Raw genomic sequence first — 22,537 nt, forward strand, 5'->3', positions numbered from 1 at the left:
ATTTCTAGCTCAGCGAACAGACCCACAACAACGAGCACCCGAGCTACAAATCTTCACCCAAACTTTGATTAGCTTAAGCGGGTGGGGGAGAGAATATACATAAGTAGTGTATACTGCCTGCTGAAGTGTCTGGGTCCAGGCAACACCATTGACAGAAATGTTAACTGTTTGATACAGACTCAACACAAAGTGCTAATAGCCAGGGCTGCAGTAATCATCCTCCTCAGGAAGAGTGATTAGCGCCCATTACTACAGCAATGGACATCCATGCAGACGTTGAAATTGACAATGACCGCACGGAAATTAACAAAGGCTGTGCTGGAACTGACAATGACTGCACTGAAACTATCAATGATTCTGCAATGTTTACAATAAACAAACTATGTTACAAAGACAATAACCTCATCACTGACCTATTACATTACAAAATGTATAAAAGTATCTTAACATGTGCTCGAGGTGGAGAGAAGACTTTCGGCTCACCACCGCGCAGTTGATGTCTCTCTCTTTCCGGAGCTCGGGTATTTCCTTGTACAATAAACTCTGTCGTTGAACCCCGACTCTGACTCTGAGGCTGGTGATTTTCCCCTCAACAATAGAAAGCATTGTTTTATGAAGGGTAAATCATGTTTGACCAATTTGCTAGTTATTTGAAGAGGCAACAACCACATTGGATAATGGGGAATCTGTAGATATCGTGTATCTGGACTTCCAGAATGTATTTGATAAGGTGCTGCAAAAGTCTGTTACACATGGTAAGATCACATGGGGTTAGGAGTATGTTATTATCTTGGATAGGTAATTGGCTAACCAACAGAGAGCAGAAAGTCAGGATAAATGGGTCTTTTTCTGTTTGGAAAGATGTTAACTAATGTAAACTTCAGCCCCAACAATTTACAATCTACATCAATGACTTGGATGTAGGGATAGAAAGTACTAGAGCCAAATTTGCAGATGACACTAAAATGGATGGGAAACAAAGCCGTAATGAAAAAATGAGAAATTTACAAATGGATAAGGATTTGTGAGAGGGCCAAAATTTGGCAAATTAAATTTAATGTGAAAATGGAGATTACCCATATTGGTGAGATGAATAAAAAGACAGCTTATAGAGTATCATCTAAATGGAGAGGGACTTCAGAGTGCTTTGGTGCAGGAGAATCTTGGTGTGCTCATGCAAGAATTGCAAAAAACTAGTATGCAGGGACAGTGGTTAACAAGGAAAACAAATGACATTTATTGTCAAAGACAGAGTATAAAAGTAGGCAAGTCTTCCTGCAACTGTACAAGGTGTTAATAAGACTGCACACTGAGTATTGCAAACAATTTTGGTCCCTTGCTTGAGGAGGGAAGCAGTTGCATTGGAGACAGTTCAGAAGCCATTCACTAGATTGATGCCAGAGATGAGGAGTTTGTCTAATGAACAGCAATTCAGCAGTTTCAGTCTATATTCTCTGGAATTTAGAAGATTGAGAGGAGATATGATTGAGGTATCTAAGATGTTAAAGGGGATTGACAAAGTAGAGAGAATGTTTTCTCATGTGGGATAATCTAGAACGAGAGTTCATAGTTTTAGGATAAGGGGAAGCAGATTTTTAATAGAGCTGAGGAGAAATTATTTCTCTCAATGAGTCGTGGATTTATGGAATTCACCACCCCAGAATGATGTGCTGGGCCATTGATTAAATGTAAGGAGGAGATAAACAGATATCTCAATTAGTAGTGGGCTGAAAAGTTACAAACAACAGACAGATAAATGGAGTTGAGGCCGAGTTGAGATTATTCATATTCGTATTAAATGTTGGAACAGGCTTGAGGACTAAATTGCCTACTTCTGCTCCTAACTCTTATGTTTTAGTTGAGATTGAGCAAAGCGGTACAGGATAGTTAGTCAGAATGAACTGCAAAATCAAACCCGTATGTCCGGAAAGAGTGATTGAGCAATCCTGGAAAATACTGTCTAAATGCTCAGCATTGGTGTAAATGAATATTCTGAAGTTATAGAGCTATACAGTAAGGAAAGAGACCCTTCAGTCCAACTTATCCATGCTAACCAGATATCCTACATTAATCTAGTCCCATTTGCCAGTATTTGGCCCATATCCCTTTAAACTCTTTCTTTTCATGTACCCATCCAGATGCCTTTTAAATGTTGTAATTGTACCCACCTCCAACACTTCCCCTCTCGCTTTAAATCTATGCCCTCTAGTTTTGAACTCTCCTAGCCTGGGAAAAAGATATTGGCAATTCATCCTATCCATGCTCCTCAGGATTTTATAAACCTGTATAAAGTCATCCCTCAGCTTCCAATGGTCCAGCCAGCTAAACAAGTGTGCAACAGACCATGATTCAAGTTTCTTTGCTGTTAGGTAGAAAGATTTAAAATAGAGGAGCACATAAAGTATTATTAATACCTTCACTTTAAAGAATTGAAATACACTTTGAAATCACTGTTACAAAAAGACAGTTTTAACGACTTTATGCAGTTTATCATATTTGACGCCCTTAGGAAAATGTTAAGTCTAATGGTTCATCAAAAGCGAACTGACTTAATTTCTTCCAGCATCTTATTAAGAGCTGTAGTAGACAGGTAGGAGGCTGGAAGAACACAGCAAGCCAGGCAGCATCTGGAGGTGGAGAAGTCACCGTTTCATTTATAACCCTTCTTCAGGATGGGAGGTGGGTGTAGGGGGAGCTGCAGATAAAGAGGGTGGCGGGGATGGGGTGGTGAAGTGGGGATAGGTGAAGACAGGTAGAGGGTACGACCTGGTTGGTCAATGGGAAGAATGAATCCAGTTGGTGGCAGGAGGAATGGAAGGGAGGGGGAAGGGCTGGGAAGGGAGTCGTGAATGGGAAGGGAGGTTACTTGAAATTGGCAAACTCAATGTTGAATCCTCTGGGTTGTAGGCTGCTCAGGCAAAATATGAGGTGTTGTTCCTCCAATTTGTGGTTTGGTTTATTGTGGCAATAGAGAAGGCCAAGGATGGTCATGTTAGAAAGGGAATGGGAAGGGGAATTAAAATAGGCGGTGACTGGGAGGTCCGGCCGGCCCCTGTGGGCCCAGCTGAGATGCTCAGTGAGCTGTTCCCTAAGTTTACGCTTGGTCACACGATGCAGAAAAGTGCACATCGGGAGCACCTGATGCAGTAAACTAGGTTGGAAGAGAGGCAGGTGAACTTCTGTCTCAACTGGAAGGACTGTCTGGAGCCCTGGATGGAGGTGAAGGGGGATGCTGTACCGGCAGGTTTTTATCTTTTCCAGTTGCAGGGGAAGGTAACTGGGGATTCGGGGGTGGGGCTGGGGTGTGTTGGTGGGGAGAGTGGCACAAACCAAGGACTGTTGAAGGAACTGGTACTTGCGGAAGGCAGAGCGGGGTGGGGAGGGGAAGATGTTCTTGATGGTGTGGTGTATTTGGAGTTGGCAGAAGTGTTTAAGGATGATGTGTTGGGTGCAGAGACTGGTGGGTTGGTAGGTAAGGACAAGGGGACTCTGCCTTTATTGTGTTTGGTCGGGGGGAGGGTTTAGAACAGTGGAACGGGGAATGGAGGTGGTGAGGTAAAGGGCTGTCTGGATGACAGAGGGGGGAAAAGCATTTTGTTCAAAATAGGTGGACATCTGGGATGCGTGGGAGTGGACTGTCTCTTCATCCGTACAGATGCGGCGGAGTTGGACGAATTGGGAGGTTGCAATAGAGTTCTTACTAAGAGCTAAGCCATCTCTGGAAATGGCACAGGGAATCTTAGATGCACCAGGGTAAGTGTTGTTTCTTTCTTCATTCCGTACATTTCAGTCTGAGTGAGTCAGTACTTGGAAGATTTACAGTCACCTTTATCAGAAAGAAGAAAGTGGTACCAGGCAGTTCAAACTGGAATTTACTCTGATCATTGAGAAACTAGCATAAGAGAAACCGAGCTTTTCAACAGAAGATGAGTGTTGAGACTCTATTCACTCTTTTGAACAACTGAAAATATTACTTAACTACATCAGCTGTTGGTTTAACAACATTGTTCCCACTGCAATGTTTTAAAATTTGTAGTCTTAAAACCAATTTGTTCATTCTAAGAAGAGATTTGAAGCTTCAGATAAATAAACAGCCCGTTGAATATGACTGTTGAATCATGAGACCATTGTTTGTTCGGGCACAATGCACATCTGAATATTCATTACAAATGACAAATACAATAATAATAGCTAACATGGTCTTATGGTTTTGTTGTTAAATGCTTATTCGTCATCTCTCTGTAACCTTCTATTACTCAAGATGAGTCAACAAAATTTAATATAAATATTTGTGAGAGTGAAGTAAGAGTTTGATACTGTAGATGAGCATGAATAATAGAGACAAGGTAGCATTATAAACTGGTGTAAAAATTCTCAGTTTATTGGTACAAAATTCCTTTATTCAGCACATTAATACTGAAATTAGCCCAATAACCATTAATGACCACGTCAACATAGCATGTAAAATAAATTTAGTAAATGTTTAAATCAGTAAATACCACCTTTTCCTAGTTGCTATCAGTTCTGACGAAAGGTCACTAGATTCAAAACGGTGATTCTGCTTTCTTTCCACAGATGCTGCCAGGCCTACTGAATTTCTCCAGCAATTTCTGTTTTTGTTTCAGATTTCCAGCATTTGTGGTTCTTTTATTTCACTGCTTTATTTCCCTACATTGCAATATTAAACTCATTTGAAATGCATTTTCTTGGCTGTAAAGCACTTTAAGACAATGATGCGTCAGGAGAGGCACTATACAAATGCAATAGTACTTTATTCTCTTAGATTTCTGAAACAATTTATGAAACAGTTTTTAGCCTAGAGGACAGGTGGTGGTATTCCTGACAAGTGGTAGCAATAATAGCTTCTTCCCTTATATCTTTGGAGAATTGTCTTAGAGCACCTGGTTTTGGTTGGAGGTATATCTCCTTAAAGTGTTTATTGTCCATATGTCTCTCCACCATAAGCATGATGGTTCTCAGCATCTTTTAGCAGGCCATGTTCACGTTCTTATTGGGTTTTTCTCTGCCCTCAAAATTGAGTGCAAATTTAATCCTGGATGTCAACATCTTCACTATGTTCTGCAGAATGTTTACAACCATAAGTGATTCTCTTTATGAATGAAGAAAATTGGACATCAGGGATTGTATGCTGTTGGAACTGTATAACTACTTCACATCCTTTGGTTCCAATACAAATTACCCCTGAATATGGGTATTACTTCACTACTCACCCTTTGGTCCCATTTAGTCCTCTTCATGGCTCTAGCTGAGACCTTGAACAGCTTTCATTCATTTTGTTGCATTACATTTACTTCACATTTATGCACAATTTCCCACAGAATGCAGAGTTCATGAGACTGATGCTCCAAGCCATCTATAAATTGTGGAAATTCTCCCAAGAACTGGGATATGGTCTCTGCCTGCAACGGAACAAACTGACCATTCCTACTTAAGTGACATAGGCTAGCCATTGCTGGTCTTTCTGCCTTTTCTAATTGTTGTTAACCTTTCAATGCCTGAATGCTTATAAGTTATCTGGTGATGTTTGCATCCTCTGGCTCATGTTGCTCAACATTTCAGAAATGCAGCAGGAGCAGACTCTCTTATCCTCCTTCCAAGCCCGAAAATATTGGGGATGTAGTCTGCCCAGAACATGTAAGTGCTCCAAGCTAAAGACAGAATTTAGAAGCAGGGCTTCAAGGAAAATGTACACATTTCCCCCAAGTTGATTTTTGGATGCATGTATACTGCATGACTCTGTGCTTATGGAAATTGAAATCTAGCAGATTAACAATGAGAACATACCCCTTGTGAGTGTAGGTATTCCACAGTCTTTGTGATTGTATAAAGTACTGCACTGGCCTCTCTTTCTGAGAAACACTTCTGCCGTAGGATCCTGTCCAGGAGCTCCCCTCCTCTCATTAGTTCCATGACAAGATACAAATACTTTCCATCATCATATACCTGAATTTAAAGCAAACAAAAACAAGGTCAGGTAAGATTTATTTGCTTTAATGAGCTCTGTGATGTAACAAAGATTCACAAGCAAAATAGTATAGTTCATAACCTCACGCTCATATAATTTGCATAAAGCCATTCTAATACACAGTGTATGATATGTTTTCTGTTATTATCTTTGGAGAATTCAGCTTGGTATTGATGTGGTACTATTGTATGAAATAATAAGCCGATTACCTCTTTATCATGTATATTGTGATTATAATTTCAGCTAATATAATGTGATTTCTGCTGAGCTTAATAAGTTTGCAGTGCACTAGTTTAAAATAGACTGATCAACAATAAATGGTACATTGTGACAATTAGTTCGTGTTTTGGCTTGAAAATTGTAAGTGATAAGCAATCTTTTTTCATAACAAATAATTCATAGCTGAGACTCCACAGTGCAACAATAGACTCATCTCACTGCTCACTATATAGCGAACAACAAGAAACAATAAAATGTTTTTGATCCCTACTCATATGCTTTCTGGAATTAGTACCTTGTCAATCCCCCCAAATCATTCATAATCCTGCAGAGATAAGGGGTTGAAACTAGTGAAGGGAGTCATTTTTATGTTCACAGATGAAGGCTTGCCCAACAGCAATACATATGACAAATTTGGAATTGTGGATAGAGTACTTCCAAATGACCAACTTGCAGTCCCACAACGTCAGAATCAAGGACTCTGTTCTCTTCAACTGAATTACCTAACTCTCTAATAACCCCAGACCCTCCAGGTCCCCCTTTACCTTACTTTGTGACAGACCATTTTCAACCATCCCTCAAAGTGGAGACCCATCACATTTAACTTTGCTTCCAATTGTACTCCTTGCCTCCTCAGCCACTACATTACACCTTAATAATGCCCATCTTATTGTGTCATGCAGGCAGATGTGCCCCCGTCATCTCCCTGGCCACATCCTTGTCCACTCAAAAGACCATGTCAACACAACTGTACTGATAGCCTTTGACTCTAGCTGAAGTGCCAATGCACTAACAGACAAGGCATGATATGGCAAGGTATAATGCTGCTAATTACAGGTAAGCACTCAATGAGTGAGCACTAAGACAGCAAGAAAGCAGTCTTGAGATGCAGGCTGGTCCAATGCATGAGCTGGGTGGTTTCCCCCACTACTCAAAGTGTTCCTATAGCAGCCTTTCAATGCTAGCCGCTGATGCACTTTGCAATGTAGGTCTGTGGTTTCTAAACATTCTGCAAGGTGCCATGAGAATCATGAGACGGTGGAAGATATCAGATGCCAATGTGCATGGCTGAGGGATGCATGTGGCTGGTGCCCATGGATTGACCTGCGAGATGCTATTTGGTGCTGAGCAACTTGAATCTTCACAGCTGAAATCGATAGCTACCCACTTTGACTTCCATGTTGAGAGTTTTCAGCATTCAGTTTGCTTGGCACATTTGGTGGGATAGGCAACTTCACATTAGTGAGGCATTAACAAAATAGCCAACAAGCAACAATTCTCCTTAATAGATCATTCAAGGCTACCTAGTGAGAAATTCAATGCAATGCAGGCTAACTGCATTAAAAATGTGAGTTGCTCCCAACTTCGATATAGCACTTACTGGACTTCATGATTGATTTTGCAACAAAGCACACCATAGCCCATTTTGTTCAGGCCCCTGGAAGCTCTACCTCAGTTTTCAATTCCAGATTCCATTCATTTGAATTTAAACTCCATCAACTGTCATCATCTAATTTGAACCTATACCCTAAGCATTAACTTGGTCTTCTAGATCAGTAATCAAATGATATTATTACTACACCACTGTCTGCCTTGTACTGGTACAGTAATTTGTGCAATAACTTCATTCAGTCCCATGGAAACAATACAGTCATAGCGTCATACAGCATGGAAACAGACCCTTTGGTCCAATCAGTCCACGCTGACCACGTACCCAAACTAAACTAAACCCAATTACCTGCATTTGGCCCATATCCTGCCAAACCTTTCCCATCCGAAGAGTCTATTTCCGTGTTGTACATCTCTATGACCCTATTGGCAGGTGGGACTCGGTTGGGTTGGGATATTTGGTCAGCATGGACAAGTTGGACCGAAGGGTCTGTTTCCGTGTTGTACATCTCTCTGATTCTATTGGCAGGTGGGACTAGATTGGGTTCGGATATCTGGTCGGCATGGATGAGTTGGACCGAAGGGTCTGTTTCTGTGCAGTACATCTCTATGACTCTATACTCTATTTATGAACTTATCCAAATAACTTTTCAACATTGTAACTGTACCTGCAACTCCCACTTTCTCTGGTAGTTAATTCCATATTTACACTCTCTGTGCCCCTCATGTTCTTTTGAAATCTTTCTCCTCTCATCTTAAGAATATGCCCTGTAGTTTTGAAAGCCTCCACTGAAGGGAAAGGATCCTTGTCATTCACCTTATCTATTCCTCTCGTGATTTTATAAACCTCAATAAGGTCAACCTTCTATGTTCCAATAAAAATAATCTCAGTTTTTCCAGTCTATTTCTTTTATATCCTAAGCCCTTCATTCTCAGAAATGTGCTGGTAAACCTTTTCTGAACCCTATCTAGTTTAATAATATCCTAAGTTTATTTTTAGTATGGGGAGTATCTAATCAATAGTAATCATAATAAACTAGAATTTTAAAAATAATAATTACAAATGATTCAAGTAAGAAAATGACCAATGTAATAAATTGTGAGACAGTAGCTGAATTTTGAGAAGAATAGGTGGAAACTATGGAAGATAAATTGGAAAAAATAAGCTCTCATGGTTCTCAAGTGACAAAGAATGAAAATGGCAGACAATATTTAATAAGGTGATTTTGAACAGAATTATCACACTAGGCTGACATGCTTTAATTATTTGAAGAAGCAACACAAAAATTAAATAAGGGTAATATACCAGATAGAATATGCGTGAGTTTTCATAATTGCTTTGACAAGTCTTAATTGTCAGTTAAATGGCTCATCCCACTCCCACCATGATTTACCTGGCAGTAGGAGAAGACCCATGCTAAGTGGATTGACAAGCAGCTTTTTATAATAATTATGTAACCAAGGTCAGTACATGTGGAATTTGGAGTAAGCAACACAATGAATAGCTAGCTGGCTACAAAACTAAAACTAGTAACTACAAGTAAAACCAGGCCATCAGTGCAGCTTGGGAGTGATGGGATGAGGCTAAGTTTGAGAGGCCAGTGATGAGAAGATTAAAGGGCATATATGTTTGATGTGGAATTCCCCAGCACAAGTAAAATAACATGGGGAGTCTGATGAATCTCAATGGGCCCATGGTTGGACAGGATGCATGAATGTCCAACCACCCCTTACCTAACCTCCTCCTCACAACATCCCAGTCCTGTAAAATTCAAGGCAGGTTGAATAGATAGTGGGCAAACCATATACTGCATTTAAGTACACCCTGCCTTCACACATGCTGACAGGGATCTATAACATCTACCTGTAATTTATAAATTCAGGAATGACACCATATTGGGGTCACAACTAGTACTGAGGAAGATTTTGAAAAAGAAAACATAAAATGATTTTTAAACTTGTAGAATGTGTGTAATTATTAAATTAATTTCAATCTAGATAAATATCATCTGCATGTTGTAGAATATAGAAATATATATAATTCCTTGTAAAATAATAACATGAGGTGAATGTAAAAGAGATCCAGGATATATACACACAAGTTAATAAAAACAAATAAAATAAACAAAGCACTGGGATTAGCTGCTGGAGGGTTGGAACAAAAATGCAGGGAAGTTCTTTAATCTTGAATCAGATCTTGGTAAGACCAAAGCACAACTCCAGTTCACTGTATTTGCCTCTGATTTGTAACTACAATTTAGAGGATCTGACAACACACAAAATAGATTTAAAAGTATGGTAACAGAACTGAGAGGTTTTGTCTTTCAAGAAAGATTCAACCTTCCCTAACATGTTGCAGTTAGATACACAGTTTAGCATTACAGAGTTACTTGCCTTGTGAATGCAGCCTATCCATTATCACGTTACTGCAAATAGTAGGAAGAATTCTAGCTCCTTGACATAAATGAGTGAAACTGACATGACAACCTTCAACAGGAAATCTGTGGCAATTCTAGACTCAGGTACCAGATTATGGGGTCTAAACAACTCAATCTTCTACTATCTGGCAAATTACCTTTTGCAAACGCAGTTTGAAAAGAATTCTGATTTATGTAAGGAAGATAGAAAGATGATTCATCTAACCAAAGAACCAATCACAATCCAATGTTCAATCCCATGGGTATAAATTCTACCAAACCATTATGAAGAGAAAATAAGATGAAAGGTAATAACTTGGTTAAGCGTTTTCCATGAAGTCTAACAATTATGAACAATAATCTGTGCCATGTTAGAACAACATCTTTCAAAGTGCTAAACATATGCCAATAGTACAGTGTAATAAAGTGTCTGGTCTACTCACATCCTTCAGGGTGATAATATTTGGATGTTGTCCATATCGCAGTAAAATTTCAATTTCCTCTGATGGATCTCTTTTGCTTTTGTCAATAATCTGGAAATAACAGAGTGAAAGCACAGTTATTAATTCCATCCACTTCTGTTTTTGCAATGTAAATAATGGTTTTTTTCTCCATTATTTTTCCTTCTGATTTTCTCCCTGTTCACCGTTGCTCCCTGGAGGCCAAGCGTATCAGGGTATAGCTTTACTGTAGATACAGCAGGAAGGGCATACTTATATTTACTGTGATGAAATCTCTGCAGTTTATAGAATCAGAGTAAGTAAAATCTATCAGCCACCAATCCATATTCTATGCAGATAAAGGATGGAAGCACAGGGCCTGAGTTATTGAAAAAGATGAGTAAGTCTTACTAATTTCACATGGTGAAACCTTTAATTGCGAAGTAACTGCTCAATGCATGACAGATGGTGTACAATTCTGCCTAATTCAGCAAAGAGAAATCAAATGCATACTAGAACTGGTGCTTTGATATGATATTTGCAATGCTTTGCTGTATAGGGCTCCTGTTTCTGGAGTGATGAGTGCTGCTTTGAGTTCATAACAAGTCCAACTTCAAGGGTTTCGCTCCGAGCATTTTCCGGATCTGAGTGTGGTCATTTCTGTTGCTGTGGACTGCAGCATGACAAGGAGAATGAGTAGACTTGGCACAGAGAAAGACCAGCTGCTCGATTGGGAAAGTGGAGGAGGTAGATAGGACTCTCCGCTGGGAGTTCATATTTACCCATAATATGCAAGGAATAATTGTTCTATCTCAAACTCAATGAACAACAGTCAGATGCCTGTATTTCAACATAAAATCTGGAGCTAGAACAACTGATTCACAGCAGAGCAAGGCAGGCATCAATTGTAGTAATGAAGGGGACCAAGGTTATTTTGCATCTACTGTTCAGATGTGTAGCCTCTCAGAAGTGCATTTAGTGTTAGCTGCACCCCTCAATTATTTAAATAAACAAGCAACACAAAGCTTGCTTATTTCTTGCACTGGAAGGAATTGTACCTGTTTTCAGGCCTTATTGAATTTCACTGGGTTGCACATCACAGTCTTAACCTAAAACACTCTTACTATATTCTTGTACTTTCAAGAACTGAATTCAAATTCTGGTTTGCACAATAAAATCAGCTGAACATGCAGTCTGGAGTATTGCTGCCTGTTTCCTGCAACTGATGTTTCGAAGATAAAGTTAAGTCCTTTGCTTCTGGGACCTGGAATATTCAGCATGGACTCTTCATCATCATATTATCCTGAATTCCACATTCAATTGAAGCTAAACTTGCTTGTACTGTTGGTTAGGTTTGTGTGTGTGCAGTTGGAGCTGTTAGTAGTCACTGAGGTTCACTAGGACAAACAGAACATTCCTCAGACGGATAATATAAAAAAGGACAACTAATAATAAATAAAAATTTGAGTGGTGAATGAGTGCTAGAATTAGTTGAAATTGTCAATCAATTTCTGTTATCAAGGCTTTGCTGAAGAAGTGAGAGTTTTGCACCATATCTTTGGGCACATGGCACTTGCTATATCTTTGTTAATATCCGGAAAAGGAGAGAAGAAAACTGGTACAGAGCAGATTTAAAGTTTGGACTCTGTTTCATACTGTGGTAGAACATTTGGTGCATGCAACCTACCCATTGCCTTGAATGGATGCAGCTCATTTCCTGAGCAGACAGATGGAGACTTACCTTTACAGCATAGTCCACAGCTGTGAGTTTGTGAACACATCGCTTGCACACGGAGTATGATCCAACACCAACATCCTCTTTCAACTCATAACCATCTGTGAAGTGAATATTATTCCCGTGTAGCTGCTGGAACAGAATTGCAAATGAAAACTAGGAAGTAATCAGGGTATTGTTAGGAATCAGGATCAACACCTACATTTAAGAACAAGTTGTGTATTTTATTGTTTCTTAATTTGAAAATAAATATCTTTAGCACTAGATCCAATACTTCTATCCCAATGTTTCCTTTCCTTTGTAAAAATGCAATAAAGTTGTATCATGACACTGTCCCTTAAAAACTTCTAATGATCTGTTGACAGATAACCTCTTTTTATCTCTCTACAGACAGATGATCTGCTAAAAATTTCCAATTCCTTTTTTTAAAATTTCACACGTTTACCACCTGAATTAGTTCATTTTAATATTGCAGTGTACTTGAAAGAAAAAGTGATGATTAATTATAGTTCTCTGTAATGTAATATTTGTAGGCGATATCATATCCCTGGTTTGGCAGCGGTAATTAAGGCAAAACTGTCAGCATTCATATCATGATTATACTGAAACTGATAGTAACAGCTTCAGTTTGCAGATGCATAGAAACTGTAGCCATTGATTCTGTACTTTTCTAGACAATGCACTTCTGAGATCCTGTGTTGCTGGAAAAGAGCGGCAGGTCAGGCAGCATCCAAGGAGCAGGAGAATCGACGTTTCGGGCATGAGCCCTTCTCTCAATCCTGAAACGTCAATTCTCCTGCTCCTTGGATGCTGCCTGACCTGCTGCGCTTTTCCAGCAATACATTTTCAACTCTGATCTCCAGCATCTGCAGTCCTCACTTTCCCCCCACTTCTGAGATCCTGTCAAACTTCAAGCAATCCAAAATAATTGAAATGGTGTAAGCTTACTATTGTATTATCACTGTAAAAACCCTCTGGAAATATACACCTTGTTGAATGAAGTATAGCCTTGACTTTTAACAGTTTGAAAATGTATTACTGACTGCTAAAAAGCTGTCTAGATGGTGAAAGAATAGTGTTATATTTGTTGAATGTTAATTTTCTCCCATTATGACATGCAATTTCATATACTTTTCAATTACGTTTCTTCATGATATTATGGCTTTTACCCTAATACCGCGGATGTCTTCCAATCATTGTTTTTCATATGTGCAAAATACAAATTAAGACTAAAGGGATTTGGTGAGTTCTTTTGTAATTCATAGTTTGACATCCATTAGAATTAACCTTTGTGATTGGTTGCTTGTCTTGATAATATCACTGCTGCTAGACATTTAAAGATCCTCTTGACTTGCGACATAGAGTCATACAGCACGGAAACAGACTCTTCAGTCCAACCGGTCCATGCTGAATGTAATCCCAAACTGAACTAGTCCCATCCTCCTACTCCTGGTCCATATCCTTCCAAATTTTTACTATTCATGTATCTATCCAAACATCTTTTAAACATTGTAATTGTACCAGCATCCAATACTTCCTAAGGAAATTCATTCCACACACGAACCACCCTCTGTGTAAAACATTTGCCTGTCATGTCTTTTTAAAATCTCTCTCTTCTCACATCAAAAATGTGCTCCTAGTCTTGAAATCCTTCATCCTAGAGAAGAGACAACTATCATTAACTCTATCTGTACCTCTCTATCAGGTTGCCTCCTATTCTCCAGAAAAGAAAACTAGACGGGTAGGGGGAAATCTAGATGTCAGAAGCCATTAAATCTTTGTAAGCAATTTTCTTTGAGTTCAGGACCAATCACAATAGATTCTCAAAATCCAGCTCAATATACCTCTGTAACAATCTCTATTGCTGTAATTATATTTATAAAACAGAGCTAAATGTTACAAAAGGAATATTCTTTCCAGATTTGTCTCCCTTTAAACAAAATGGAAACCTTACCTATTTTGTACAGTTTGATGCTATTGTGGAGAGGATTTTGTTGAATACTGAATACTTTTCTAAACCATATTATCAAGGAACTAACTAGAGGATAGGGTGTTTTGGATTTAGCTTAGATAATAAGGAGTAATGAGAGTAATCTTGTAGAAAAGGAGTCTCTAGGGAAGAGTTCTCATAAAATGAAATTATTTTATATTGAATTTGAAAGTGATTTAGTTATGTTCAAAACTAAAATATTAAAGCTAAACAAAGCAGACTATATAGATATGAAGGGAGAGTTGACAATGGGGTATATTGGGAAACAACATTGAACCATACTTTATGCATCATTTGAAACACTACATCGCTAATAACACACAAACTACACAGAATATGTGGTCCAAATTCAATGGGCTGTAGAGTTTTTTGTACTATAGATCTCTATGACTCATAACTGTGGCTAACAAGTGTTTAAATCAGTTTAAATCAAAGGAAGAGGCTTCTATTGCTGCCTCAGGATTAAGAATTAAGCCTAAGGATTGGATAGATGTTAGAATACAGAAACTGACGACCAAGAAATTGATACGGAAAGAGAAAAGGCAATTAGAATAAATTAGCAAGAGATATAAAACATATTACAAAAGTTTCTATAGTTATGAAAAACGTGATTAGTGAAAGTAAGCCTGGATGCCTTCGAGACAGAGTGATAGCAAATTGTAATGGAAATTAAAAAAATAGGAGTGAAATGAAATGAATGCGATATAACTGCCTTCTTCTTAGAAGGTACAAAAATTATAATGGGGCACAAAGACAGCAGGGAGAATGAGGAACCTAAAGAAATCAGCTATAAGTAAATAAATCATAATGGACTATGAATGGGAATAAGTGAAGACAAGTCCTTTAGATCTGACAACATGCATGCTAGATTTTCAAATGAGGTTACTGCAAAGATAGCGAGTGCATTGCATTTGATCTTCCTTAATTTCTTAGATTCCAGAAAAATCCCCAAAGATTGGAAGATAGCAAACATACCCTGAAAAGCAGTGTTATAAAACATATGTTTGTATCCAATTTGTGTTGTGTGGGATAGCCGGTTGAGCTAGTAACCCTTGAGCACAAGATGTTCTGTTGGTGGTTACACTTTATCCTGCCTAGGAACAAGTTCAAACTTTGTTGCAAGGTTTTAATATGTTATTCAAAACAATTCAAGGGTGTGAGAACAGTTTTAGTCAGGAGTAGGCAAAGAGCCTACTTAAGCTAAAGTGTTACTGTTAAGTGGCTCCATGCTGTTGGGTTCTTGAGGTTTGGAAACCCTGGGCATTTTTCAGCATAGGGAAGGTGATGGCCTAGTGGTATTATTGCTAGACTATTAATCCAGAAACTCAGCTAATGTTCTGGGGACCAAAGTTCAAATCCCACCATGGCAGATGGTGGAATTTGAATTCAATAAAAAGCACTGGAATTAAGAATCCACTGATGACCATGAAATCATTACCGATTGTCAGAAAACTCCATCTGGTTCACTAATGCCTTTCAGGGAAAGAAATCTGTCATCCTCACCTGGTCTGGCTTGCATGCGATTATAGACCCATAGGAACGTGGTTTACTTTCAAACTGTTGTCTGAAATAGCCATCAAGCCATTCCGTTGTGCCAATCTTTACAAAGCATCAAAGAAATTAAACTGGATGGATCACCTGCATTGACCTAGGCACCGGAAAACACAAGGGTGGAAACAGCCCTGTCGACTCTGAAAAGTCTTCCTTCGTGACATTTGGAGGCTAGTGTCAAAATTAGGAGAGCTGACTCACCGACTGGTCAAGCAACAGTCTGACATAGTCATACCCACATAATCATACCTTACAGACAAATGTCCCAGTTACCACCATCACCATTCCTGGATATGGCCTGTCCCACTGGCGGGACAGACCTGGCAGAGGTGGCGGCACAATGGAATACAGTTGGGAGGGAGTTGTCCTGGGAGTTCTCAACATTGTCTCCAGATTGCCTGAAGTCTCGTGGCTTCAGGTTAAACATGGGCAAGGAAACCTCCTGCTGATTACCACATACCATTCTCTTTCAGCTAATGAATCAGTACTCCTCCATGGTGAACATTTATTGGAAGCACCAAGGATGGCAAGGGCACAAAATATTCTCTGGTTCAGAGATTTCAATGTCCACCACCAAGAGTAGCTCAGCAGCAGTACTACTGATCAAGCTGGTTGAGTTCAAAAGGACATAGCCTTTAGACTGGACATGTGGTGGGCGATGAGGGAACCAACAAGAGGCAAAGCATACTTAACATCATCCTTATCAGTCTGCCAGTTGCAGGCACAACTGTCCATGACTGTATTGGTAAGAGTGAGCATTGTGTAGTCCTTGTGGACATGAAGTCTCGACTTCACATAGAGAATAACCCCATCACGTTGTGTGGCGCTATCACCGTGCTAAATGGAACAGACTTCGAACAACTCAAGTCTGGGCATCCATGAGGCACTGCGGGCCATTTACAGCAGCAGAATTGTTCTCCAGCACAATCTGTAACCTCATGGCTTGGCATATCCCCCACTCATCCATTACCATCAAGCCAGGGGATCAACCCTAGTTCAAAGGATAGTGCAGGAGGGCATTCCAGAGCAGCATCTGGCAGACCTGGAAATTAGACGTCAACTCGCATGCCAAAGAGTTTAAACAGCAGATGATAGACAGAGCTAAGCAATTGTACAACTAATGGATCAGATCAAAGCTCTGCAATCCTGCCACATACAGTTGTGAATGGTGGGGACAATTAAACAATTCCCTGGAGAAGGAGACTCCACAAATATCTCCTTTATCAAAGATTGAAAAGTAAGGCACATCAGTGCAAAAGATAAGTCTGAAGCTTTAGCAGCAAACTTTAGCCAGAAGTGCCGAGTGGATAATCCATCTTCCTCCAGTGGTCCCCAGCCTTACAGATACCAGTCCTCAGCCTCCGTGTGATACCAACAAATGGTAGGAGACACTGGATACTGAAATAGCTACAAGCCCTGACAACTTTCTGGCAATATTACTAAAAAACCTGTGCTCCAGAACTTGATGCTTTCCTAGCCAAGCTGTTCTTGTACAGTTATAACACTGGCACCTACCTGACAATGTGGAAAATTGTCCAGGTATATCCTGTGTATAAAAAGCAGGACAGATCCAACCCGGCCCATCAGTCTACTCTCAATGATCTGTAAAGCGATGGAAGGTGTCATCAACAGTGCTATCAAGCAGCACCTGCTCAGCAATAACCTGCTCAGTGATGCCCAGTTTGGGTTCTGTCAGGGCCACTCAGCTCCTGACTTTATTACAACCTTGGATCAAACATGGACAAAAGAGCTGGATTCCAGAGGTGAGGTGAGGATGACAGCCCTTAGCATCGAAACTGCATTCAATCAAGTGTGGCATCAAGGAGTCTTAGCAAAACTGGAATGAATGCATATCAGGGGCAGGCTCTCCACTGGTTGGAGTCATACCTGACAAATAGGAAGATGGTCTTGGTTGATGGAAGTCAGCCATCTCACCTCCAGGACAAGTCTTCAGGGGTTCCTCAGGGTAGTGTCCGAGACCCAATCTTCTTCAGCTGTTTCATCAATGTCCTTCCCTCCATCATAAGGTCAGAAGTGGGGATGTTCGCTGATGTTCAGCACCATTCACGACTCCTCAGATACTGAAGCAGTCCACATTCAAATGCAACAAGCTCTAGACAATATTCAAGTTTGGACTGACAAGTGGTAAGTAACATTCATGCCACACAAATGCCGGGCTATGACCAAAACCAATAAGTGACAATCTAACCACTGTCCCTTGACATTCAATGGTGTTACCATCACTGAATCTCCCCTATCAAAATCCTGAGGGTTATCATTGACCAGAAACTCAACCGGACTCACCACATAAACATACTAGAGCAGGTTGGAGGCTAGGAATACTGCAGCGAGTAACTCATCTTCTGGCTCCCCAAAACCGGTCCACCATCTTCAAGGCATAAGTCAGGACTGTGATGGATTATTCCCCACTTGTCTGGATGAGTCCAGTCCCAACAACACTCAAGAAGCTTGACACCATTCAGGAGAAGGCAACCTGCTTGACTGGCCACAAGCATCCACCCCCAGTGCTCAGTAGCAGCAGTGTGTACTATCTATAAGGTGCATCACTGAAATTCACCAATGATTCTCACACAGAACCTTCCAAACCCATGACAACTTCCATTTAGAAGGACAAGGACAGCAGAAATGTGGGAACCACCACATTCAAGTTCCCCTTCAAGCCACTCACCATCCTGACTTGGAAATATATCACCATTCCTTCACTGTCACTGGGTCAAAGTCCTGGAATTCCCTCCCTAATGGCATTGTGGGTTAACCCACAGCAGATGGACTGCAGAGGTTCAAGAAGGCGGCTTACCACGACCTTCTCAAGAGCAAGTAGGGATGAATAAATGCCTGCCAGCCAGCCAATGATATTCACATCCCATAAATGAATAAATAAAAAACATGCTCTGTGGGACTGGAGAAAAAATGCCTACTAGAAAGTTGACTGTTCAGTGTAGTTGGTGCCACAAGCCATTCAAGTGGGGTGAGAGAAGAGAAATGCTGTTGTAATCGGGGATAGTGTAGTTAGAGGTATCGACACTGTTCTCTGTGATCAGGATTGAGAGTGCTAAAGGTTGTGTTGCCTGCCTATGGATGTTTGCTATGAGAGATAAATGATAAAGGCAATAGTTTTCGTGATAAGGTGATTTTTTACTACCTTTGTGCTTTGCATAGCTAATCAATCTAATGGAGATATTCCACCTCTAATATTTAACTCTCCAGCTCAATGTGATGAGAATTCTAACAAATAAACATTTCACGATCAAAGGATTCAAAATTTCCTTATTTTCCAATGTAAAACATTTTGAAAATCAATCATCTTCAGGATAATGTCTTCTTTTATTAGCTGATCTTTTTCAACAGATTACAATTAAATAGTCATTTAAGATAGCACTATCTTGTATGTAAGGTTAAGGTTAATTGCATATTGAACAATTTTAAAAGTAAGTTTGAATCATGAAAATGCAAATTTTGAAATTGATAGTTGGTTTATATTCAAAAATGCCTGCTCATAATTGTTCCTTTTGATACTATTTGGATGTACCTTTGATTATTATGCCCAAAATTTAATATTATTCTTCATTTACATACATGTTTTGCATCTCATCATGAGATAAACAGTGCTTCTTATTCTCAGCACAGAATAATACCCTACTTAATTTTCTAATAGCTAATAGCTATTTAAGAATGCCTGAGATTGTTGCATTCATAATCAAATTAGATGCATCTAGTATATACTGTTCAAGCTTCAGCATCGTCAACTCACTACCTCTATTACAGATTTGTTAACATATCTATAGATACTAGCTCGTGCATTTTGCCCACTGAAAATATTGATAGTATGAGGGAATAACTTCCTGTTTAGCTAACTCCATTGCTTTTATTGTTAAGATCTTAAGAACTATCTGACCTGCACAATTGAATGGTCAATCAGTTGTCGAGAGTCAGACTGTGTATGCTCTTGGCCAAGGTTGGTGGCGACAAAACTGAAACCTCGGAAAAGCTGATGTGTGTTGGCACTTGGAGGCACGCCAGGTGAGTCTGCGAAAAGAAAGTCGATAGATCAATTGGAGCAGTTGATGCAGAATTAAAAAATAAAGTTCTATTGCGCAAGTCTTTCCAACGTGTTGTTCAACAGGACATTATTAAAGATTAGTATTACAGACATGGACTACATTGCATAAGTGCCAGACTAATTGTAGGAACTTCACGTGCAGATTGACAGTAAAGGCTTGAATTGTGAAATATACTTCTTTCATAATCTCTTGTGACAGATTTCAGGTTTAATATATTTCTGAGTGCTGCAAATTCTTTTCTGCTGGAACCCTTCGTAATTCTTCTGACCCGGGCCATCTGATTACTGATTACCATAAATTACTGATTACCATCTCATTATGATTATCACCTCATTACTTTTGCACACAGTATACTTTGGACTTTAACTATGTCTAATATTTTTCAAGGAGAAAAGCTTATAAGTCATCATGTGTTCACTCACTGACATGGCAGCCTTAATGATTGTGACACAGTTCACTAATAAATGCCTAGAATTGGTGAGTCTGAGCATTGTTATTATTTGTATGGCTGGGGAAGCAATTTTAGTTCAATGTCGGGTTAACAATCCAGGAATCCCTGACGAGCTCCTGACTTAATTGTAATGCATATAGAGTAATGTTGAGATGTATTTTAATGATCAATGGCTTCAGCTATGTGACTGCTTGTGACAAAGCAACTAATCAACTCATATATTCGAGGACCATCCTACAATTTGCTCTTTTGCCCCGTGCTCCAGTTCAGGCCTTTCCCGGTGTCCCAGATCACTAGTATCTTGGCAAGCTTTTACCTTATGCATGCATTGGGTATAGCACCATGCTGCGTTGTGTAGAAATCTCTTTCTCTTTATTCTTATTATTTCCTTAATTTTTAAGATTTATAATTTAATTAGTTCCACTGTTAATTTGGTATTCCTTTCCTCCCTGGTGCTGTTTTTCTGTTTCTGGATTGGGAAAACTGGTACATAATAAATATTTAATATTTTGCTATTTTTGATTTACATTACACTATCACCCATGCCCCTCTTAAAGGGGCCTATATTCTATTAATACATTTGTTAAAAAAAATTGTATTGTTCATAATATTCCTCAATTATTTTTTGTTTTATTCCCTTATCACTGCAGTCCATTTCTTTGGTCTGAAATTTTCCAGGTCTAGAGTGACGTAGGCAATGGCATGACAGTTAGGAAATTACAGCAAGATCAGAAAAATGTGATATATAATGAGATACAGATTGTCCACATAATGGATGAATGAATTACTGCCACTTGTACTCTACAATGAACAACATAATAAAATACAGTGAAAAGCTTCTACTGCTGTTACAATCCGGCACCATTTGAACATTTTAAGAATGAAAAGATAAAGCTGAAAGAAGGTCCATTTTCATTCTGCTACCTCCACCATGAGTCCTGAACCCTAAGCCGGCTGACCAATGAAACCTCTACTGTCACCTGCACTGGACCCACTAACATTGGAGTTGCCACTTTTCAGGCTCCATCTCTTCATTGCTTGGACCACTTTGCCAACAGCTGCCGATGCCGGGTCCCATGCTGGACCCACACTCAACCTGCAACCAGGAGACTCTGACTCTGCTGCCACTGACCCGTCACTGATAACCAGGCGTCCTGCTTTGGGCTTACCACAACCAGGAGCCCCTAGCTCCACTGCCGTCTCACCGATAACCAGGAGATCCTGGCTCTAGGCCTATCACAGCATAAGGTTTCAATGGTGAGATGAGAATCTTGTAAGTGAGCAGAGAAGTTCTTACTTGTATGCATTTAGATTTCACGGTTATCTAATATGACATCATTTATATAAAGGTTGCTATTTTCCCATGCAGCAGAGAGAAACTAAAGGGTGCCAAGTTGTTGCAACTGCAGGTTGGCAGAGGTTGGCATTGGCCAAGAACCAGCTTTACAGTGACACACACACCTTCCATCTGCAGAGGTTGGCATTAGCCAAGAACCAACCTTACAGTGGCACACACCCCTTCCGTTACAGAGGTTGGCATTGGCCAAGAACCAATCTTACATTGACACACACCCCTTCCATCTGCAGTGGTTGGCATTGGCCAAGAACCAACCTTACATTGACACACACCCCTTCCATCTGCAGAGGTTGGCATTGGCCAAGAATAAGTCCTACAGTAATACACGCACCTTCCATCCACAGGGGTTGGCATTGGCCAAGAACCAGCCTTACAGTGACACACACCCCTTTCATTTGCAGAGGTGGCATTGGCCAAGAATTAGCCCTACAGTGACACACAGCCCTTCCATCAACAGAGGTTGGCATTGGCAAGAACCAGCCTTACAGTGGCACACACCCCTTCCATCCACATGGGTTGGCACTGGCCAAGAACCAGCCTTACAGTGGCACACACCCCTTCCATCCACAGGGGTTGGCATTGGCCAAGAACCAGCCTTACAGTGACACACAGCCCTTCCATCCACAGGGGTTGGCATTGGCCAAGAACCAGCCTTACAGTGACACACAGCCCTTCCATCTGCAGATGTTATTGCAGAAAATCTGCCTCATTCCAGTCCGGGGAGTGAGCCACAGTCAGTGCTGCAGGTCCAACGCAACCTGTCTGGGGATTTGCAGGAAGTCAGTCAGTCAGGGAGCTACACAGATATCAGTCAGGGGTCTGGCCAAGCTCAGCCCCCTTCACAATTCTCCTTCCCCCTCCCCCAGCTTTCCCCGTAACTTTCCTGATAAAAGGCTTATGCCTGAAACTTTGATTCTTCT

The 22,537-nt window shown here is 40.1% G+C and overlaps 1 protein-coding gene across 5 annotated transcripts in view; it reads right to left on the reverse strand.

The window, feature by feature from the left end:
* Positions 1 to 22,537, reverse strand: part of LOC122552908 (ribosomal protein S6 kinase alpha-2) — a 438,338-nt gene that overhangs the window by 32,225 nt on the left and 383,576 nt on the right. For 4 of the 5 annotated variants that reach the window (XM_043696114.2, XM_043696123.2, XM_087991443.1 and 1 more), the window contains 4 exons: positions 19,644 to 19,774; positions 12,193 to 12,318; positions 10,455 to 10,544; positions 5,806 to 5,964 (listed from right to left, as the gene is read on the reverse strand). In XM_043696114.2, the coding sequence (XP_043552049.1) occupies positions 5,806 to 5,964; positions 10,455 to 10,544; positions 12,193 to 12,318; positions 19,644 to 19,774 (506 nt within the window). The remainder of the gene's footprint in view (positions 1 to 5,805; positions 5,965 to 10,454; positions 10,545 to 12,192; positions 12,319 to 19,643; positions 19,775 to 22,537) is intronic. The other variant, XM_087991442.1, reaches the window with a different exon arrangement.

Source organism: Chiloscyllium plagiosum, unplaced genomic scaffold, assembly GCF_037043375.1.
Source record: "Chiloscyllium plagiosum isolate Xiang-an unplaced genomic scaffold, Cpla_swu_hap1 HiC_scaffold_10, whole genome shotgun sequence".
NCBI lineage: Eukaryota > Metazoa > Chordata > Chondrichthyes > Orectolobiformes > Hemiscylliidae > Chiloscyllium > Chiloscyllium plagiosum.